This window comes from Tachysurus vachellii, chromosome 14 (genome assembly GCF_030014155.1).
Source record: "Tachysurus vachellii isolate PV-2020 chromosome 14, HZAU_Pvac_v1, whole genome shotgun sequence".
Classification (NCBI taxonomy): Eukaryota; Metazoa; Chordata; class Actinopteri; order Siluriformes; family Bagridae; genus Tachysurus; species Tachysurus vachellii.
In genome coordinates this window covers 13,385,972-13,410,242 of record NC_083473.1, presented here as the reverse complement: position 1 = coordinate 13,410,242, position 24,271 = coordinate 13,385,972, and the positions used below count along the sequence as shown (strand labels likewise).

General features: G+C 39.5%; 1 protein-coding gene across 2 annotated transcripts in view; it reads left to right on the top strand.

Moving 5' to 3' along the window:
* The first annotated feature begins 18,897 nt into the window (after positions 1–18,897).
* Positions 18,898–24,271, top strand: part of LOC132857536 (genetic suppressor element 1-like) — a 43,810-nt gene continuing 38,436 nt past the window's right edge. Inside the window, exon 1 of one of the 2 annotated variants that reach the window (XM_060887526.1) lies at positions 18,898–18,978. In XM_060887526.1, the coding sequence (XP_060743509.1) occupies positions 18,942–18,978 (37 nt within the window). In that variant the 5' untranslated portion in view covers positions 18,898–18,941. The remainder of the gene's footprint in view (positions 18,979–24,271) is intronic. The other variant, XM_060887527.1, reaches the window with a different exon arrangement.

The window sequence follows — 24,271 nt, the reverse complement described above, 5'->3', positions numbered from 1 at the left end:
TATAAGAATGTTGCAGAGACATCTGAGCAGATATTTTATCGACAGATGCTAGAATGTAAAGATCTGCAAATTGTTATGAGAGAGGTTCTGACTGAAAAATCACAGACCTCATCTTAAAAATGACAAATCCAACAATATAGGATAATATTATAAAGTGGTCCAACATGAGTCATGAATCTGCTCCACATATAACAACTATATATAATTATGTAGAAATTTGAATCTGCAAAACGTACATAAGCGGTGTATTAATTTAGGTTTTTGTTAATGTACATAAACAGTAATGTTAAATGTGTGACACTAAAGCATCTTTAGTCATTTAGGAAATATTGAGTTTGGGTTTGGGTTTGCTCATGGTGAATTCCCAGTTCTGGTTTATTGTGAGCTACCTGAAAAACAAAAACTGTCAAGTTGGAATAATACACTCATTCTACATGCATTATACACACGTATAAGAAACATCTGATAGCTTCATTAGGCCTCCTGGACATCCAGAAGCTTCTATTGTTTCTGACATCTGTTTCCCTTAGTGACTAATTGCAATTATCACATGGTTTGGAAGTTATAGAGGGAGAGAGAGAGGGAGAGAGAGGGAGATTAATGAGTTTGGGCAGTTGTCAGATGGACGCCTGCGCAGCAGTGCTGGAGGGATCCCATTGCATTGCTGGTGGCAGAGGTTGCCAGATTGTTCATAACTCCCTCGGTTTTCCCCTTCTCCCATCACACATCATCTCTTGTCCCTGATGATCCATGGGCAGGGGCTCAGAGCCCCCAGCAGTGTCAGAGCCTATCAGTGTGCAGCTCCTGCTTTAAATTCATACACACACAGACACACAGACACACAGCAGAAGAAAGATCAGAGCCCTACGCCTACCTGAGCCTTCCTACAGAGAGCTGAAGCTGCTCTGATTAAATATGTGAATGGTAATTGTATAATTATAATCAGTAATTGCCCTTTGTTTGGCAGTGCAGAGGCGGCAGCTGCAGAAGGGGCTGTTCATCCTGAAAGAGAGATCACCCACCCTCACAAACACACACACACACACACACAAAGATCAGCAGGAGAAAAGAGCATGCAGGCTGTGCACTTTTAGCATACATTATTATTTAGAAAGACTGCAGACAAAAAGAAAAGCCAGGCAAAGGGCATGCTGGGAATAAAAGACAACTGAATTATTAACAATTATAGTGAGTGTGAAAGTGATAACTCATATGACATCACATTGTATTCAATTGCTCTAAAAATTCCTTGCGTTATAAGAACTGCAATAAGAGCTTCTGTCACAATGTGTGTGTTACTGTGTGCCTTATCGTGTGTCTACAACAAGCTAAAGCTAAATTCCAGTCTTTTTAGTTGAGTTTCTCGCTTCAGCAGAGCTTAAATTAATAACAAGTGTGAGACCTATTTTTTGGAAGACCAATTAAAAAGGATCAGGCTCTTTCAATTCTTTTGTCTTTAAAAAGTTTTCAAGTTGGCTGCTTGTGTGAAATGGCTATACACAAATCCCAAGAGAGACACAAATTGAAGGAAATTTTTAGTTTCTGGGTTGAAGATGATTTTTCATTTTGTTTAACTCTTATGTAAACACCATACCATGTCACATTCCAGGAACTGGTGTGCTCTGCTAGATAGGGACCTTTTCCAGAGTGTTACACAGAGGCCAAATCCACACACCCTACAGGGACTCTTTCCTTCATTAAAAACCGTGAAAAGAAAATTCTCTTTGGCTTGAAAGAAGCTAAGGAGGATGAAACCTTGATCTACAACTTATATAATATAAAATAATATGAAAGTGAGACACTCACAGTCTCTATTTTGATAAAATGATTCAGACAGGAAGCCAAGGGGCATATATCATGTTATAGACATGATATATGGTGGATATGGGTGTTTTTGACATAAAAAAAAGTACAACAAAAACTTATATTTGATTAAAGTCCTTTTGAAGAATGTTAATAAATACACCTTGATTATTGGGCTATTCTACGCATGTATGTTGTTATATATTTTTTTGACATAAGTAGTGGACAGTATATATATTTAAATATATTGGGAGGAAATTTAAATTTGTCTTCTTCACTTGATTTATTTCTTCATTTAAATATGACTCAGTTCTTACATATGAGAGGCATTTCATTTCACATTTTTTCTCTGTGATTGTTTCTAGTTTAAGTTCATAGGACTCCACTAAATGATCTTTACTAGAATGTACTAAAATCCAGTCCACTAAAAATCCCCCATCCCCTACCTATCTCTCTGCATGCCATGATCATGATTAATTACCTCCTAGGGCCAGAGGTGAGGGTAGTCATAAAGTCAGAGGGCAGAGGTCAGGAGGTCAGGCCATGTGTCAGAAAGGACACGCTGCCTAGTGAACTTCAGAAGTCACTTGAGGACATTTGTTGTCTTGCTGGTCCCAGTAGGAGGACATGTTTGTGCGGGATGGGGGTGGTAATTAACATGGAGAATTGCAGTTAGGAACTGGTACCCATTTGACCCTAAGCTTGGAGTTTCCTAATCCAGGGAGAGATGAAGCTTACACCTACGCCATCTGGAGAGATGGAACCCATACAAATAGACACACACACACGCACCACTTTCATTTTCACATTCAAGGACACACCTGCACTTGCACTCCCTCTCACACACACAAGCACTGGGGCGACACATGCATAGACTAATTTCACACTCGGTAAGTGTAAGCCTGGTCAGTATAGGCTCAGATGCAAGCACAGATGGCAGAGCGAATGGGCTTTTGGAGCATATCACTGCAGCTAGTGCTGGTCTACACTCTGCTTTTCCAGCCCTTAGCCAGTTTCAGACAAATGAAGAGCTGCTTTCAGATCAGCTCTCACTTACAGTGACACTTTATTATCATGGTGTGTGTGTGTTTGCACATGTGATTCCAATGAAAGCTTGGCCCAGGATGGTGTGAGAGTCACTGGGCATTAGAGACTTGTCAGTTGCGAGAAAGCTTAATCCTCATGCAGTGACAACACACCCCAAGCTTTATATTACTGTGCCATTATGGTAACAGTAACTAAATGAATATAATATAAGCACAGAATTTATAAATGTACAGGAATATATTTAAATGGCCAGGCCATATTGAAAACAATCAGTTGATGTGGAGACTGGGTAGAGGTAGGCTTGGCCAAACATGATGTGGGTCCTTTGCACCCAAGTCTCAGCCTTACCCAGACTAGCATCAGAGCCAGGGCTTCTGCTGAGCCTGTGCCATCTGCGCCCCCCTAAACAGGCTGCTGGCAGAGGGCTGCACGCAGAGCACTGTAATTGGGTTGGAGTCATGAAAAGTAGCATGGGTGGGGTGTACATTAGCAGACAGGCTAATGATAGCACTCTGCTTAACTTCTGACTGAGATGGCCTTCTGTTACTGCTCAGGTCAGATGTAGACATATTCTTTAATGAGAGGATGTGACCATGACACAAGTGTGATGTTAGCAAACTTGACCTCCTGAAAAATTTGAATGAATTCAAATTACCCAGGGCGATGTAGCTGGATCTTGCCTGATGTTTTATGAATGGAGCTGTATAAGAAAGCACCAATGCTAATCTTAATGTCTTGCATGATAATCTTGAATATCCTGTAATAAAGTACTGCAGGGATGTAGGATTTTTGTAGGCCAACCAAGAAGTTGGCTTTTGTATTATTGCATAAAGTAAGCTGTGACCAACAAAAGTGTATGATTATTACCCATTTTGTTCATCATGATAATCTTCACAAACCAACACAACTATGAATTTTGAAGACTAAATGTCTGTAGTCTTTAAATGATCTACACCATGGACAAATGACTCCAATGTCATCACCATTAAGCTTCTTACAACTCTTTTGATCTTTATTTTAAAAACATTTTCCTTGTGCTCTTTTTGTAGATGAGTCTGACTGAATGAAAAGTTTGAGTTGGAATAGTTTGCAAGAGCATGACTATAAACACAAGAGGGCTGTAGTAGAGTTTTCCTGTTCTGCCTGATGATGTTCAGTTTCCCTGACATCCTCTTTAGTTCCACTGAGCCACCTGTAAGTAAACACCTTTTTCAAGAAATGTAAAACTTTAAAAAACCACAAGAGGACTATTACAGATTCATTTTATATCACGGAATACATTTCAGACATTTAATCAGAAACCCATTCAGTAAACCCACTGACTTTAGGAAGATGATAATGCTAATTTATATTTGGATTTTAGAACTTATTCCTGCAGCATTCTATGAAAGTTACTTCTTTTTCTGCAAATCTTTTTCTGCAAAGTTGCTTTGGTTAACAGTTTCCTACATTAACAACAATTCAATACATGCTGCTGAAAAGGCTCCAAAGCTTAAACATGCATGTAAATATCACCATCAACGCCGTTGTGCTCTTTTGCACAGCACATTTCAATACCTTATCAAACTGCTGCTACTACAGAAGTTTGAATTTGTTTACATTGCTCTAGTAGCACAATATGCTTTATAATATATACAGTATGCACACTGGTCAGCTCTATTACAGTGTATTTTGTGTATTTGTCTTGTAGGGTTTTGTATTGTCTTTGTTTTCACTGTCTTTTGTCTTGCAGTAGGTTGCATATGTTGCACTTTATGTGGCTAGGACTTAAATCCTTAGCTCTGTGTTGTTTTATGTAGCTTTATGTCATTTTTTTGCACAATGTGCTTTTTTTTTTTACTTATGTTGAAAGTGAGTACATTTTTTCTCTTATTAAACACTACTGTAACTGAATTAGTCAGCTGTCCCTGGTGATTATGTCACAGGAATAACAATAATCGAGAAAGAACCAACAAATTATCACCAGATTCACTACACACATCAAATTTAAACAAATTTGCTTCAGGGTGGAAGTTTCCATAAACTTTCATAATGTTTAATAACTTACAATTGAGTCTTAAAATACTAGAAGAAATATTAGAAATTTTCAAGACAGAAATTAAGGTTTTATTGTGTATGCTTATCAATTTTTTTGTTTGTTTGTTTGCTTGAAGGGTTTTAAAATGTCAGTGCAGAACCCAGTAACAGATGGTTTCCTTTTCACTAAAGCCTCCCAGTAAACCCCTTTTCCTAAGAGAGTTTCGCATAATGTTTTCTTCTGTTTTACTTCACTTTCTCAAATGGTTGTTAAACACATTTTAACTTTTCTTGCTTCCTGTCTGAAAGAGTATCACATATCTTTCTAGCTGACCAAAGTGACAGTAGGGCGCTCTTTGATGAAAACCAGGAACCTAGTCAGGAAAGAAAGTGTCTCGCATCAATGATTGCAAACAATCACAGTAAGACATTTTATACTCACAGACTCACATACATACGCACAATGAAGCATTGGGTTCTGACTTGCCAGGGCTGAGAAATATCTGAGGGTTTGGATGGAACTGGGAGGTCTGGTGTAAATCCAGTAAGGACAGTTTATCAAACTCTGCTGGCCGACGTCGTATGAACTTCTCACCATTTTAAAGCCGTCACGTTCATGATGGACTCTGTGGCTTTTCTCCACTCTGTAATATGCTACGTCCCCCTGTCGCCATTCCTCCATTTCTGTCTCTGTTCTTTTTGCAGCCCCCACATTTTATTTTCACTCAAGTCTTACTCCTCTCAGAGATGCCCGTTAGTTTAACTATATCTGACAAGCAATGTGAGGATTTCCCTTATTTAACTACCTCCCAGTCATTAATGACAATGCACTTATAAATATCATTTTATTATCAACAAGAGTAAATTTCAGTCATTTTTGTCTCATCATTGGGATTGTAGGGAATCGAGCAGTTCAGTATGGAACCTGAAGCAGGCTATGCTGATGTCATGATGCATTTAAGCTCCACAGCTTTGAATGTGCCTTACCACATTTCGCCTTATCTGTTGACTTTAAAGCAAACAGACATCACCTGAAAAAACCTCCACAGCATGCCTTCAGAGACTTGCTTATATACCAGTAGGAATGCTGTGTGCATATTAAAAAGCCAAGAGTTATAATTATAATTATTTTTACATCTAATGGACAGGATATTGTTCTGGAAAGTACAGGCCTATAATTTTACAGTCTAACGAATGCCCCTGCGACAAATATTACCAAATCAAGCACAAGCCACAATACACCCATATTTCTGCCTTTCCCAATTGTTATCAAGCAAAGATCAGTGACTAAAAACGAACATTTGGATTAAAACTTAAAAAAACAAACAAGCAAAGAAATAACGAAAATATATTTTAGAATTTCAGAATAGATCAAATAGCCTCCCTCTCTCTCTCTCTCTTTCTCTCTCTCTCTCTCTCTCTCTCTCTCTCTCTCTCTCTCTCTCTCTCTCTCACACACACACACACACACACACACACACACACACACACACACACCCCTCTCAGTTTCCCCATCTCTTTTGGAAAAACAGGATTTGGAGCCTTCAGTACTGTGGGTTCCAGCATTTTTTCAGTCTTATGAATGATTGCAGTGAATGATTGCAGTCTGCCATGATTGAGTATTTCCTGTTTTTTTGACATGCTCCTCTTAGGATGTCAGGTTGCCAAGAAGCGTTCGGCTACTTCTCAGAGCCTACTTTCTTTATCAGACCTACCAATGTCTGGTCTGACTATATGGTGATATAGGGATGGTTTTGTTACAACAATTTCACCTAGACAATGCAAACTGCATATTCATATACCTCAGGTATATATCAAAATTCGGTACATAGCAGCAAATAATTTTCCACAGATGAAATATTCCTGTCTCCTAAGCATATTTTCCCCCCTACCATTAATACAACACAAATATAGCTAACCAAATTACAATGATACCTTAACCCTTTAGCAAGCGAATGACTCCTCCTTTACCCCCCCCCCCCCCCCCTCTCGTTCTCATTATGATAATGTTCTCTGCACAGATATGACTGTCTTCTAGGCCTGTCCACCTTTATTAAGGCGTTCTGCATTGAAACTCTTCCCTTGTCATCCTCAATAGCTGTCTGCCAGACTGCTGGAGTTGCTTTTGTTGCACTCAATCCGTTCCCCCTTTGAACTGAAACGAAGTGACTTGGTAATGAGTTCCTTTCTCTTGAGGTTCATGACCCTACTGAAAAATGGCCTGATAAAAAGGAAAAACAATAAAAGGGGGAAGGAAGGTGTACACTCAAGGATGAGGAATCATTTATCTATCTATGACATTTTGCTACAACATGAAAAAGAAAATCTGTAAGTTTTCCCAACATTTCATGTCATAATAGAATGATTGTCATCTTTCAGACAAACTGGAATACAAACTCATAAAGCCAACAAGACAAAGTGAACCTAAGGACTTCTACTCCTATTAATGAGCTGCCAAAAACATATGCCTGCTGGCCACTTGTGAGCTAACACTGGAGGAAAAAGTCATGGTGTGATGTGATTGTTCTGCACAGCCATCTGTGGCCATGTCAGTATGAAAACACCAGCTCTGGTTAATGAGAGCTTAAATTATTTATTGCATTGTTAAATTTATTCCACAATTTATACTTTTGGATAATGCTTTTACACAAAGAAGTGTACTTTTTTAATTGTGGGAGGATGCACTCCATGTACTTCATTGCTGGCCCTGATTTTTAAAAAGTACCTCAACCCCTAAGCATCAGTGCCTCCCACCCCTAAACTCTGATACAGAAATGCAAGAACTCCTGTCTTGTGTGATAGATAGATAGATAGATAGATAGATAGATAGATAGATAGATAGATAGATAGATAGATAGATAGATAGATAGATAGATTTGTTGGCTTTTCTTCTTTTTATTCTCATTTCCTGTTGATTGTTTATTGTTTATTATGTATGTATGTGTTTTGTGTGTCAAGGAGAGGAGGGACATTCAGTTCATCTTTTCTGCCCTTCCTCACCCCAGTATTTTTCCTCAGGGTTCTTACCTCCATTGCATACTTAATTTCATGCTGCATGTCATTACCCCCTCTCTCTCTCTCTCTCTCTCTCTCTCTCTCTCTCTCTCGTTCTCTCCTTTTCTCTTATAGGGACTGTAGCTTGTTTGCAGTATGGCATTGGACCGACTGAGCTGAATGGTTTGTCCAGGGATGTGGTTACTAGTTGTATACCTTTAACCTTAGACCTTAAGGTAGGGAATGATCATCAGACCTAATAGGGAGTGATCATCATTTACTTCTGTACTTGATCTGTAATTCACAGATCGTGCACTATTCGATTTTAAACCAGAATGCTTCTACAGTCTCTGTGGGTTCGCCTATCTCTGTGCTGCAGGCTGAGCCTTGCTGTGCACTTCATTAGGAGACTCAGTCACTGCTGTGGAAGATCAGGAACACTGCTGAGAGGAACAGCCAGACCTCAGGCTAGGAAATAAGTGGTCAGTGTTCTGTGGGATCAGCACAGTGATGGCTCAGTCAAAGCAAGTGCAGCTATTACTGGCCAGAAATGGAGGCTCTGGTAACCCCTGCAAACACTAACTTCCACACTTCTTTAGAATTGTCTTTAGATGGCTCTTAAACTGGAGAACCCGAAAAGATTTCTTCCTTCAATCCAGGGATCACAAGTTTGAAACCTAACAATGTCACAGCCAAAAGACAAGGTGGGAGGGATGGCATTACTCTGGCCACTGTGAAATAGAGTGACATTAGCCAACCATGCCCTCATGTATGCAGAAGAGGGCAGATGAAGATTTTGTCCAAGTGTGTTCAGCTGCTTTGTGACACAGCATGAACAACAGTCTGAAAAGATATGGTGTCGGGGTTCACAAATCTTGGGGGAAGCACACAAAAGCTCTCACCATACCCTGTTGGTAGCTTTTTCCTATTCCATAAAATTACCTGATCAGTATGTCAATGTGAATATACTGAAACTATAAAGTTTATGTGAGCACATCCTTGAAATGCATTAATGGCAGAGCCTTGTAATACTGAGATCACTATAGAACACCTGATATCCCACCTGTAAAACAGGTAGAGACGTACAGTACATACGAGTGATTGTAGATGAAAGAGTTTAGGTGAGAGGCAGGTGAAATCCCAAGAGAGAGAAAAGTGTATTCAGTGCCTCTAAATTGCTGCACATTTTGACCAGTTCTGTTCTTCTTTTTGCAACTGCTTTATATTGACTTGTTCAGCAAGCTGATGACCCCACATTCTCCTCTGTCTCCATAGCAACAAAGTCAGAGGTCGGCCCCCATTAAGCTCAGTTACTTCTAATCATTACAGTTCCCTGCTGGCTGTTTATTGGGTAGAGCATGACCTCTGATCTTTTTTTGACCCCAGGAGACACAAAGAGGTCACAGGGTTTTGGCCACACACCCAACAGGGAGTGATGACCCTGAGATCCTACTAGCTAATCATGGGGGAAAAATACTAAATGCTGCTGTGCTGCTGACTCATATTGCCTTAGAGTTTAGCAGAACAGGGACTAAAACTAGCAGGAAACAGGACAAACCAGAGCATGTCATGGTGAGGAACATTTAACCTTCAAACTTTCAAAATAATCTGCACAGCATAATATTGCTTACTTGTCATTTTTTTCTTCTATTGCCTCAGAAACCAATAAATAAGAGTCTCTATAATGCTACTTTCCAAAATATGAGTCTACAGTATGAATATGTTTGAATGTGCAATTTGGAAAAGCCAGTGTCATTTTGCCACCTCGAATAGCATGATAGTTTTCTCCAAACTCAGATTGTGAATCCTATAGTGACTGTGTTATATGTCTGATTTGTCTGCTGGGAGTCCTTCACCCTCACCCACACTTTTTTGTTTACTTTGGTGTCAATCTTTATTTGCTTATCCAATTGAAAATTTTATCTGTCTTAGATTGCTCTAATTACATTATTTCTTCTTTTTGTGTGACTGGTGAATAGAGTGAAATATGGCTCATGTATCCACCACACTGTATGTGTCACTGTCTAACTGTTAGCAAACTAGCATTCATTCATCACAAATAGACATGAGTGGAATTTCATGCACATACATTCAGACCTGGCAGCAATTTACTATAGACAACTGACCAGCTTTCGGGAGGCGAGAGGAAATCGGCACGGCTATTTAACTCATAAACACATATCTTCTCAAACTCACTTGCCCTCTTCACACTCCGCATTGACTCCTTGTTCTTACTGGCACAAAGAGTGAAAATGAGAGCATGTTTCTGTAATTGAGAGCGTGTCTGTGTAATTGATGCTCGTATCACTAGAAACCGGTGATCAGATTGCGCAGGACTTTCATGCACATATTGCTCAGAGTAGATGCTTATTAAAAAAGGAAAGACACAGATGTCTCTATGAAACTTTACAGTAACCACCTTGCATGACAAAATACTGGAAAGCATCTTTAAGTTTGTTATTCTCTGTGTCTGTAAGTCAGTCTGCCCTCTTAGCGCTCTTTCTGCCCCTCTCAACCTTTTTTAGACACGCAGCATTTAATGGCCTGTTTCATCTTTTTTTCTCTTTTTCTCCCATCAGAGATGGGCGGAAAGATGGGACAGCAGTGCTTTCATGTTCTTCTAACTACACCAGGCTTCCCAGTGTGCCGCCAAGTTAGTTTAATTGGCCCATAATTGGCATTGTGTGCCATGGGCGGTAATGTAGAATGGCCTTTTTTAAGGGGTCTTCAGTGGAGATCTGCATAGCCAGTTCATTAAACATTCATTAAACCTATGTTAAGATTTAAGTAATCAAATGAACAGCATAAAGAAATGCATCTCTGGCTGCTGCATGACATATTTAATATTATGCTTTTCTGCTATATGTTTTTATGCTTATTATTTGCTAACAACCATTTAAGGCTAAAAGGGTAGCAAGTGCATTTTCAGTGAAGATGATTAAAAAAGCAGCACTGCTTAAAGCTACCATCAAATACTGGAAGCACCTCTATGAGTTTATAAGCTGAAAATGCCAGAAACATGGATAGCTTGTTATATTTTAAGGATGCAAGGTGCTATTTTTGTAAATAGCATTGCCACACAATGTTTAAGCAAGCCCAAGCTACAAGGAGAATTAAAAAAAATTGTTCTTCCCTCACACCAGCTGAAAGATGAAGAAGTGTGCACGGTCTCTTGGCAACAGGGGAAGAACCTCCCAGACCTTTGTTGAGCTTTGTGGTTTGAGTTTGAAGAGGATACAGAAGTGTCATGTATAATTATTGGTGAGACAGAGTGAGAAACACTTAGACAGCCCAAAAGACTCATAGCCACAAACAAAACATATAAGAAATGAAATACAATAAGTCATTGATGATTTTCCAAAAACAACATGTCCCAAAATGTTTTATTCATTTTATACCACAGAGATTTGGCAATGCTTACATTCTTTTATACATTAAAGTCTTACACATTGTACTTTTTTTATAGCTAGGTTTAAACAAATAAATTCACTAATGTTCGCTAATGTTCTAACAGCTATAAAACATTATTCCACCACTTTTTATGGTAATAAGACAAAAACAAAAGCTTGCCATGTTACTAAGAAAACACAAAGGCCATAAAGATTTTGCACACTTAAATCAGCCAGGTACGTAAAATTAAGAAACACCTTCTGACCAATCGTGATTGAGAATTCAACAGTGATACTGTACATGGTATGATTAAAACTGATTACATTTACCTACACTGTTTGCTAATAGCAGTTCTAATAGCTAATTATAACTCATGCCCACTAACTGCTAATTTTGTCTGATACATCATGCTAATTTGCTCAAAAAACATCCCATATTATAAATAACATTAGAGTTTGTTCCAGCTGCCTGATCATTCAGACAACGAAGGAAATTCTGTTGGTCGAAATAAGCACTTTAATGATAGTGCTATAGAAATAGAACTACTAACCTTGGATGCCTTGTTAATTAAAAGCAGGAAATTCTGGACTCAGTTGTTATATACTTTGGGTACACAGTTTCAGACGATAGCCTACAACATTTAGAGGTCATGAATGATGTTTCAAAGCCAACAAATGTTGTAAAATCCAGGTGTACTTTATTGTAGGCAGTGTCAGTTATGATAGTTACCTTTGTATTGAGTTGCTTAGCTATTCTGCATGTGATGGGAATAAAATAGATATGAGTCTCACCCTCATACACTGCAAACATGGACCAATTTTTTAAAATTCTTTTTTATTATTTTCGTATACTTTTTGGTCACATGCTTGATTCCATCTATATGTAATTATATGTGCTTGTTTTCAGAAAGAAAACAATATTAACACAACACAATGAGTAATTCAGAGCTATGTGTAGTCAATGCATTTAAAGGTTTCTGTCTGAATCCCTTAGCAGCTTTTCTTGTGACAGGAAAAGGTCTGTGGTTGGTCATCTGCCATGTCTGTCACATTGCCGTGTTTACTGAAAGTACATGGTTCCTGGTCAAATGCTAGAGGTCTGGATTGCAATACTAGATATAAAAGCTTCCTGGCATGCAGTATTACAGCAAAGACTTTCTGCCCACAACCACAGAGCTGGAGCAGTGTAAACCCTCCCCCTCACAGCTTTAACAAGTGATTCTTCCCCATATCATACTTGGACTGTCTTGTTCCATAGTGTGAAAGATAATTACATTGCTTCAATTTCACTTGGCCCACCACAAAATATCTAATCTCAGTGGGAGAATTGGGTCCTGACTGTGTTTTCTGCAGTCAGGAAAATCATGTTTATGTTTATGGTTGGCTCTTTTTGGCAAACAAAAAAAAGCACTCACCCAGCAGCTACAGATTCTGTTTGGCAGTACCATATTAGTGCACACTGATACTCTACTCTGGTCTGTCTTACTGAAAATATTGATATCTTTCTCTTGAGAAACACATACAGCCAGAATTGGAGCACTTACTCCAAATTGGAGCAGTACAGCTCCATGGGACTCTTATTAACCACCACCAGCTGAAGCAGTGGACTGCAAGCCACCTAACATGGAACACCAACTACAGAAGGCTCCATTTGATTGGGATGTTAATGGCCTGTAGCATCCACCCCCTGTGGATAACTCTCCATTTGATGAGAAAGAGACTAGAGAAACCATGTTTTCCTCCCCTTGATCTCACAATTTGGTCATTTGCCAATTCCCACCCACTAGCCAGCTCTTGCCTATCACATGACAACTACCACCTGGGGAGATTGAAGGCTAGCACATGCTTCCTCAGAGACATGTGAAGTCAGCCACCACATCTTTTAAATCTGCTGCTCAGATGTGCACACTCACATGATAGCACTAACTACCCTCTTCCACATACAGGAGCTCACCATTACCGACAAGCGAGAAAGCAACACTATCCCTCCACCTAAAAGAACATGGGCAATATTTCACCCTTGGACTCAGAGATGATAGTGTCATTGTCTGGATTTAAAATTAAGATTTAGATCTTAAAATTAAGATCTCCAGCGAAAGAGCAAAAGTTTATCTGTCACACCATTTGGGACCCCAATGTGATAAAAGAGAAATAAAGCATTTTTTGGTTGTGCTGTTATAGAAGCTAATAAACCTGAGAGAGGTAACAGATCATTCTGTCCTGCTTTATTATTTTCCTTTAACAGTAGATCCCATCGTTTTTTATTGTTAACGTATTCTTATGAACGAGCAATGTGTTGTAGTGGAATTAAGTATTAAGAAATAAGCAAAAAGCATGGATGAGTAACAGACAATATGGTGGTCTTTGTACTAAGCCTGTAACATGGCGAACAACAGTGTAGGAGTAAAGCACATGTTCAAATGTGTCAGAGTTAAAGCTGGCATGCTCCTCTATAACTCTTTAATTAACGAACAGGAATACATCAATGTATATTTGTTAATAAACTAATACCACTCTTTTTCATCTATCAGTCCAGAGCAGTGATGAGGAGACACGACATGATTTATACTTCATTTGAGAATGATATATCTGAGCTATTAGTACCAATAGTTTAGACTTTATTCAGCCATTCCTTTTATTGTTTTTTTATGTCTCTGTTCTGCTTCATTAAAAGCATTGACTTCTAAAATTCTAAAAGCTCTCCATATAACATTTATGTTTTATGGGTGTACATTAAGGATATAGTACATGATGATCACCTCTCTTTCTTTCTCATATCCTGCTCACTGTTCTTTGCAGCACTATAATTTGAGAAAGATAAATGAGTTTAAATGTACCACCAAAGGTAGCCAGACTCTAGGTGTATAATTAGGTTTAGTAAGACTAAGACAGGTGTATTTCTAAAACATAGAAAGCATGTTTGTTGTTGTAATGTTGATTGTGTTCTTTTTTATATAATGTACGTACTGCATCTGAGCTAAATAAATGAAAGAAAGAAAGAAGGAAAGAAAGAAAGAATAGAACTGCTATTAGAATGCAGACATACATACATACATGCAAACAGGTCATTATCACATTCATTACTCTGCCGTTAGTGTCAGTATGGGAAGTTAATTAATATTACTCGTGGGAGAGGAGAGGTTCAGGGGATTGTGATTGGCTGCTCTCTGCCCCTGTCTATCTCTCTCTCTTTGTCTCTCTCCCTCTCTTGCTTTCTCTCTCTCTCTCTCTCTCTCTCTCTCTCTCTCTCTCTCTCTCTCTCTCTCTCTCTCTCACACACACACACACACAAAACAGTGACAGATAAAGAATGATCATAAGGGAAAAGATACACAGAAATCTGGATAGTCTCTCTCTCTCTCTCTCTCTCTCTCTCTCTCTCTCTCTCTCACACACACACACACTCTTTCTTATTACCCATCCTCCCCCTCTTCCTTCCTTCATGATGCAGATGGCTAGACTGTTAGTAAATAAGTGGGGAAGAATTGTAGAGAAAAAAGTGAGAGGATGACAACAGTCATTTCTGAGATGGATTGATTCAATTAAGCAGACATTTGCAGCATCAGGTGACATATGGACGTGTTGGCCTCTCTTCTTTTTTAGAAATGCACCATTCTTCAATGCTGGTGTGTTTGACTGTGAGCTACGTGGGAAGGTGTTTGAGATGATGTTGAGGGTGTGTGTGTGTGTGTGTGTGTGTGTGTGAGAGAGAGAGAGAGAGAGAGAGAGAGAGAGAGAGAAAGAATACTAACATGTTCTGTGTACTTGTGGTACCATGTGGCGGAGAGTTGAACAAGAACTCTTGCTTTGTTGTATTTGTTCATAACAATTTGGCATGCAATAAATCTGTGTGACTCTCACTCTTTAAAAGCTGCTGTTGGTATTTCTGAGTGAACTGCACTTAAAGTGACATTTCTGTCAGTAAACAGTGGCAACTGTATCACAGCAGCTGTTCTCTCCATCTCACTCATTTATCTTGTTCTTCTCCATTCAGCTCTTTTTCCAGTGTAAAGAGAATGATTTACCAGAACACACAGCCTTCTACAGGTGGGGGTGTTTGGTGATGCTCTTTAGTGTAATAAATTTGAGATCACATTTAACACCTCTTTTTATGACTTTTCTTGCTTTCTTTGCTTCAGGATTTGAGTAGAGACAGCTGGTGCTTAATTGTCATATGCCTTTCCTCTGTCACACACTCTCTTTGATTAAAAATGTGAAAAGGATGTCAGTTAAGGAGCAAAAACAACCGAACGGTCACATCATGTTATAATGCTGTCAAGCATCATTTGCTTGGTTTGAGTTTATATAGAAAATAATGCTGAGCAAATACTATGAACTTAATTAAATAATCAGTGAATAAAATTACCTCTACAAAATATCTCTACAGGCCCTTTATCTGCTTCCACCTCTCTTTCCTGTGGTTTGGCACATCCTTTGCTCTCAGCTAGCAGTTAGCCTGTATATCTACACACAGCCAACTCAGACTGATGTGGTCCAAGCAGGCCCTACTGTCATTGACAGGCAGGTTAAAGATAGGAAAGTGTATCTCTCCCTCACACACACACACACACACACACACACACACAGACACACACACAGACACACAAACACACACATACACACACCTTAACACCTCCACACTTCCGCTGTGAGTTGAAATGTAGAAAGAGGGCTAAAAGTAGAACAGCAATAATAATGTTCAACAAGGAAATGAGCATGAATTAAGCATTTGCTCTGTAGAAAAGATAACACATGAAAAACACAACAGAGGAAATGGGGAGGAAGAAAGTGCGCATTTATGTCAATGAGAGCTAAACAGCAAAGGCCACACTGACAGGTTTTACACTCAGGAACAAAGAGCGCATGAATAAAACATAAAGAGTCCTCACGTTTTTGTAACACGTTGACAGCAAATCCTTAAGTGTTCTGTAAATAATAGACAATGGTGTGGGTGTGTGTCTGTGTTTGTGAGTGTGTATAGGGGGTTTAGTAGATCCAAGAACATTCTCTAAAGTCTCTAAAGCACCACATCTTATCAATTATGTAGCTTTGTGGAATATTACATTTTACAGTCTTGAATTACAAAACTGATTGTTGAGGAAAGTATAAGAAAGCCAAAATTATCAACACACTAAAACCTTCGTAAACCCGCCAATAATATAAGATCAAATAAGTGAATCAAATTGATTTGATTCGTATTTGATTCGTTTGAGCCGTATTTTTGCAAAATAAAAATGTTATTTGAATATTAAATGTTATTAGAAGTATTTAATTCAAAGTACTTCTCATTTTAAAGGATTGTTAAATCAATGAAGCGTAATAACAGTGTAGACGGTGAGAGTGCAGTGAAGATGCAGTGTAGTCAGACAGTATCTGACATGAGGTACTGTTGCTGGAGGCTAAACAATAAATGATGGATCAGGTACGACTGTGTAGAACACACATGCACACGTGCACACACACACACACAGCAGTGTGATAGGTGGTCGTAACTAAATACTAAGTGATGAATAAGAATGTTAATGCTCTCTGTCAGCTGGTCACAGCCTGACGAATCAGAGAGCTGCCTCTCATGTGACTGATTTATGATGGATCGCAATGCATAACCAATTTACTAAGAGAGAGAGACAAAACAAGAAAGATGGAGTGACAATATGATGTAAAAGAGGAATATTATGACTATTTTACAGTCCGACTTTACCCCTGCAGTTTCCCATGTCATTTCTCATACTTAACTTAGTAAAAGCACTTTGAAAATCAAATCAGGAAGGAGATGCAGTATTAAAAATATCAGTTATTATTATTATTATTATTATTATTATTATTATTATTATTATTATTATTATTATTATGTCTAGTGCTTTTTTCAGGCTCTGGCCCTCACCTGCTTCTCATTTACAAGCCTTTGAGTTCACTTTATGTTTTAACAACAAAACAGCAACCCATATCAAGCCAGGTGGTTTTAAGGAAACACAAATGAGCTGAAGAGCTCTTTTACTGTATTTGAAAGGAGACGGCTGTTGAAATGAGTGTTGTGAATGAATAAATAAAGAGGTCTCTGGTTTTTACTGTAATAGCCAGGCACTATCTGAGAGGAGTTGTTTCTGTGAAATCCCAGAGGAAGCTGTAGGCCTCTCGCTACTCCTCTCTGTATTCTCTCAGCTGGATCACTGCACACTGAGGGCAGCTGCTCTTTTATTTTGACACTGTGCCGACTTTCTGGATTGTATCACTTTTTCTCCGGTTACCTTGAAATAAATGTGGGAGTGTGTAAGATTGTGTGTATGTGTGTATGAGCACATTCAACGGTATTACTCAGCACTCCACATGCATGTTTTATAATTAGCTCCGTGAAACTTTACATATGAGGACTGCAAAAAGACCAGGCACCATTGTTCCAATCTGTATCTACCCACTTATTGAGCCTCCATTTATTTATTAAACAGGAACAGAACCTGAGAATGTTCTCTGCTGTTGTAGCCTATCTAGCTCAAGATTCCACATGTTGTGCAGTTGCAAAGAGTGATTAATTGAGTTACTGTAGCCTTCCTGACACCTTGACCCAGTCAGGCCATTCTCCTCTAAGCTCAAATCATATCATCAACAAGGTGTAACCACCTGAAGAACTGCTGCTTAATAGAGATTGTCTGTAAACTCTAGAGACTGTTATATGGAAAATCCCAGGAGATCAGCTGCTTCTGAAATACTCAAACAAATATTTCTGGAACCATCAGCTATGGCACAATCTAAGTGACAGAAAAAACAAATTTTTGACTTGAATCGGAATGATTTTATACCTTGCACTGGTGCTACGGCTGACTGGCTAATCGTATGAATAAGAAAGAATAGATATGCTCCTATTCTAGTGGCCAGTGTGTGATATGTGAGCGTATTTGTGTGTATGTATGTGTGGGCTTGGGTGTGTCTGCGTGTATTGGGGGTGCAGAGAACAGATGCCATATCACTCTTCTGCCCTCTCTCTCTTTCATTAGGGCTGACAAATCAGCTGTCACTCAGGCTGCAGTCCAATTTACACCTAATGACTCACGCCTGCACACTGAAGGCAGGGCCAGACCTCTTCTGATCTCTCGCTCTTTCACTCATTTCTCTCTCTCTCTCTCTCTGACACTCTATCGCTCTCACTTTCACTCACATTCTCTCTCTTGCTCACTCTCTTTCTCACTCACTCTCTTTTTCTCTCTGTAAGTCTGTCACTCACATTCTCTCTCCCTCTCTCCCTACGCACAAGCTCACACATACGCAGATCAGTGTGCAGAGAAAGCTCTGTGTGTATTTGTGTGTGTGTGTTTGCTCCTCCTCTCCCTCCAGCCGTGCAGTCAGCAGCGGGATGCTGTGATAGAAAGAAGAAGGAGAAGAGGATTAAAGAGGGGGAGAAGCAGGGAATGCTCACTCTAGAGGGAGGACCTCGCCTTGTGTTCAGGATGAAGGGATGACACATTTCTGCATGCTTGTTAATGGTACTATTCATTTGGAGCTTAACTCGGGCTTGGCTCTGTCCGTCCTCCCTTGTCTCACTCTCAGCCTCGTATCTCCCAGGAATGAAATGGATTCCCTGACTTTCACCTGTACAGCACGGCAGGAGCTCGTCTGACGAGTGAACCCTTGTTCAGAGAGCAGGGGCCTCCTGCTGATCGTCGGTCTCTGTGTGACTTCAGGATCCTTCATTACAGCATGTTTGGACTAAAGGCTCCTCTCTACTATCTGTCTGGTATGATGGCATTAACTCGATCAGCTGTGTGTGTGTGTGTGTGTGTGTGTGTGTGTCTGTGTGTGTGTGCGCGTGTGCGTGTGTGTGTGTGTGTGAGAGAGAGTGAGTGTGTAGGGGGGTCAAATAGCAGATAGGGGAGGCTAGAAGGTTAATTCGAGGAGAGCTCTGGTGATTTCGAGGTTAAGGAGAGGGCGGGAGAGAGGCTGGAGCTGTAAGTGGGATTCAGAGAGAGAGAGAGAGAGAGAGAGAGAGAGAGAGAGAGAGAGAGAGAGAGAGAGAGAGAGAGAGGCTGGGAGAGAGGTTGAGCATCCAATGATGAACTGATAGAAAAAGAGGAACAATATAAACAATAAATTATGCAAATATGATACTTCTGTAAACACAAATTAACACTGCTTTCAGGTGTACAGTAAATGCTCTGTGCTCGACTTGCTATTTTAGTTTTTGCTAAATGAGCATTCTCTCTTTTTTTGTATCCTATTTTGCGTCACTCATTAGCTTGGAGAAGCCTCAGTGTGTTTTCATAAAGAGGTGGAAGGATGCGTTGGGTTCTAGCACACATCTCACATTTCAGTATGAGAGTAAGAGGGAGGTGATAGTTTGTGTTTTCAGTTATATATAGCTTAAACTAACAAAGCAATGTATTACTTTTTGGCTTATTACTGGAATTTTTTTTCTTTATAACAGGCATTTGTCCAGTTTTGAGACACTGAATTATCTTACATCCGTGTTTATTTTTGTATTTAACATGCTCATAAATGTTTTATGACACTGTCAGGTTATGACAGGTGTCACAGAGCCAGCACCAGATTAAACCGATCTTCCTGTTTGTAGTACTACCTACAGTCGTCTGCTAATGTTTCCACTGACCCACACTGATCTCTCACCTCTCACCTTTGACTCTTTAGATCCAAAGATTAGAGTTGAGTAGCAAGAGTAGTGACAGTGGAAGCTCCATCTGCGTAAAATCCTCAGTTTTACCAGAAGAAAGGAAACACAAACAGACAAAAGTGATAGCGACACATGAGAGCATATAACATAATACTGCACTTCCTATATATGTTGAGTGTATATATGTTCATGTCTATATATGTTCGTGTGTGTGTGTGTGTGTGTGTGTGTGTGTGTGTGTGTGTGTGAGTGTGTGTGTGTGTCTGTGTGTGTGTGGTCGAAACAACACTGTCAGTCTAGAGCTCATCAGCATTATTAATAAACTAGACACAGACTGCCACACATCACCATCTGTGCTTGCAGAGCTGCTGCCTCTCTGACACACACACACACGCACATATATACACAACCACATACACACACACACACACACACACACACACACACACACACACACACACACACACACAAACCCTAACGCGAAACCAATTCCCTTTTCTAGAACCATTAACATTACTCTGAATTTACAACACGTCAGTTCAGTGATAGGAACAGAAAATTGTGCACATTGAATATTTTACAGCAGCCTGTAAATCACACATTCCTGTTAATGATTAAACTATATTGTTACAGTTTTGCCACACTCCTGTTTGAAAGATCAATTTAAATAAGCAGCTCACAGATGTAGCTGATGATAAAAGTGCTTATAACGGGCATAACCATGTCTCTGTCATGATAACAGTAGCTATTCGTATCTGTGTGTATGAGAGATAAAATGTGTATAAGTACAGTTTTATTTGTAAGTCTTATTGTTCATGTGTGTTTACGGTGCATGTGTGCATCTGTATGCATGTGTGTGTGTGTGTGTTTGTGTGTGTGTGTGTGTGTGTCCACCCCCTACCCCCTCCACTCATCTTCACAGTGGGTAGCCAGCCATCCTTTGGTACTCTCCATTCTCTTTACTTTTTCACTTATTCACACACAGAATAGCACTCATCCATATAACCCCCCACCACACACACACACACACACACACACACACACACACACACACACAGCCCCTCCTTCCACTCAACCACCGTTGCTACAGTGACCATGTCAGACACTCGCTCATCCCTCTATGATTACTTGAGTGGAAAAGAAGCATTCAAAATAAATAAAGAGATGACAGGAATGAGGGGGTGAAACGAGGCCAGAAACCGAGAAAGCAAGCATGAGTGAATAAATCAGAGAGGTAATATCAATGATGCTGCAAAGAGAGAAGTGAGGAGCAGAAGTTTAAATGGATTGGAAAAAACACTCAGAAAGGATGCAGACAGGTGGACGAGAGAAGCACACTGTCATGTAAAGTCCTGACATGTGGCACCGGCTTCACTCTTAGTAGCTTCCATGTTCAGCAACTCTTCATTCTGTTATGTAACATTCATAAAGGAACTCCGGCATTTTTCACTCACACATCTGTAGTATACTGTATATGTAATTACTACAGGAAGTTTGACTTGACATGGTGTTGCATGGCACTGTTCCTAAAGCTGGTTACACCAAAGCCAGGTTGAATGCTTGAATCTTATTGGTCAGACAGTGTGCATTGTTTTATATATTGTTATTGTTTATAAATCTAAATGTATAATTGTTGAAATCTTTTGTTAGGAGGCATTTATTTAACATTTAATTGTGCAGCAGTCACATAAAATGATGAATGTTGTGCCACATCAAATAAGCCCCATCCAAACATGCATTATATTTGTAGAGCAGCACAGTATATGGTGTTTTTCTGTACATAACTTTATTCTACAAAGGGTCACTGGGCATAAGGCAGGGTACACCTTATACATCTCAGGGCACAATTCACATTCCCACACACAAACACCCACAATTCACTACACATACCTTTGGACTGCGGTAGAAAACACGAGGAAACCCGTAATGCACGGGGAGAACAAGTGAACTCTGTGCACACAAGGTGGAGGCAGAAACCCCAGAGCTGTGAAGCAAACATTCTAACCACTAAGCCACCTTACTACTTATTTACTTACTGTGCTCAATTAAATCGAAGCCAAATAGCATCTATTTTACTGTCACAAGGTTATGTTATGTCTCATATTTCTTTCAAGCGGATTTAATATAAAACATCAAAAGAACTCACTGGGCCATTGTTGGTGATGGTCATAACATATGGCCTGATACGATAATTAAATCATAGTCATAACACAAACACACACACACCCACACACCCACACACACACAAATCATCTGTCTGCACACATACCAGAAGATGAATAAGTCTTTATGAGTATGTATCTAGGTTAATGTCAGTTGTCTTAAAGAGCTTAAGGAAGGTTAATGAATCATTACATCACCATTCAGTGCATTGTTAGATTTTTTACTGTCTTGCACCATTGAAAGTTGCCTAAAACTCTCGCCTAAGACTTTCACAAACGTCTGTCTCATCCTAAAATAGATGTAGTTATAAATTTGTCTGATATATGTGCAATATCTAAAACATTTATTGACAATAACTACTATAGGTGCAAATATTTTTCTTAGTATAAGGAAACATTTTTACTTATTTTACCATACCATCATGTATCATTCCTTACACTATAGATATTATGCTCTCCCTGCTGGTCCAGCAGCAGAATCCCGCTCTCACTGCTGTGGCCCGGGTTTGATTCCTGGGCAGGGAACCAACCCAGTTAACACACAATGCAGGTCCTGAGCCAGGATAAAATCTGACTGTTGTGTCAGGATTGGGCATCCAGCGTAAAACCTGTGCCAAATTAAATATGCGGATCAGGGATCTGCTGTGGCGACCCCGAACAGGGAGCAGCCGAAAGATGACGACAACACTACAGACATTATACAGATATAATTGAGTAAAAATTGTGTGAAAGATGCTGAGGTGTTCAAGCAATATGTGTTTGTAGACATGATTTCTGGGCTTCTGAATAATGTTAAATCTTTTATATTTTAAAATATGTTTAGACATTTTTGTGTGTTAGGCTGTAAAATTATATGGAAGGAAACTGTGATGAATGAGGCAGTAATTGAGGGAGAGATCAAGAAATACAGCTACAGATACAGAGTGCATTGCCTGTGTGTAAGGGATTGTTCAGGAGGCTTGACTGTGCTGACTGAGAGGTGTGTGCAGTGTGTGTGCTCCCAAATATCCAATGTCTCATATTTATCCACTAGCTTTGGTCTGCAGTGCCCGGCTTTATAAACGGTCCTCTTCACCCAGGTGTGTTGAGGGAAAGTGTGTCTAACAGAAAAGCAGTGAATAGCAAGAGCACCAGCTGTGCTTCTAACTGCGGCTCCGGAGGCCTCGACCACAATGCTGTCACTCACCCACTCACTCACTCACTCACTCACTCACTCACTCACTCACTTCTAAACATATGCGTGTTGTTGCTCAGAGAGACAGACAATAGCAACAGTGAGACAATGTGTTTAACCCTGTGCTAAACCACAAGATCACTGAGTAGACATTGGTAGACATTTGCTTCTAAAAGATCTCTTAACATAAAGGTCTGGAGGGCATGCACCCAACTCTGTATTGAGACACGGAAGCAAACAAACAGATGCACACAAACACAGGATTTGTTGAAAGATCTCTCCATTTTCATTTCATTTAGACAGGTGTGTGTTTGTGTGTGTTTGTGTGTGCTTGTGTGTGCGTGTGTGTGTGTGTGTGTGCGTGTGTGTGTGTGGTTAGGCAGAGAGCCAGCAGGTTTAATTGCTCAGAGACTCTAGAGGCATCATTAAACTTATGTTACTGATCTTTGTCTCTCATGCTGTCCCACATAATTCGTAAATGATCTATAAAACCTAACATAATGGGACTGTGTTGGCCGGTAACAGCACCTTGAGCTGTGGCACAAACCACTTTTACACTTTTATAGTAATGTTCTTATGGTTTTCTTGCATTCATGCTTGTAAGAAATCTACTTGAAGCAGAATTATTTTGTGAACTGGAGCGGAAACAGAGAAAGAAATAGACATTAAAGTCAGCTTGTTTTAAAGACCGATAAAGGCGATTCCTCATTATGGTACAGAAATAAAAACACATGATATAGCTCTTATAATATGTTGTGGTGTAAGATGAATAAAGAACATTAGGATGCACATTAATATATTATAGGAAAAGAATCAACCAAAAACAATCCCCTAAAACAGCACTTTCAAACTGTGTATTTCTCCTGGCATTCACAATAATTACACAAGGTGCTGACAACCAAAACTCTAAGCTTCACGGTATCAACAATTATACACTTTTCTTTGTAAAATAACTTTTTCTTTCTCTCTTTATTTTTTTATTATTAGACTTAGATCATGTGGAGCAAAGTCCTATAAGTCCCTGTGTAAGTTGTTACTATATAACAGATAATGTATTAAATAAACA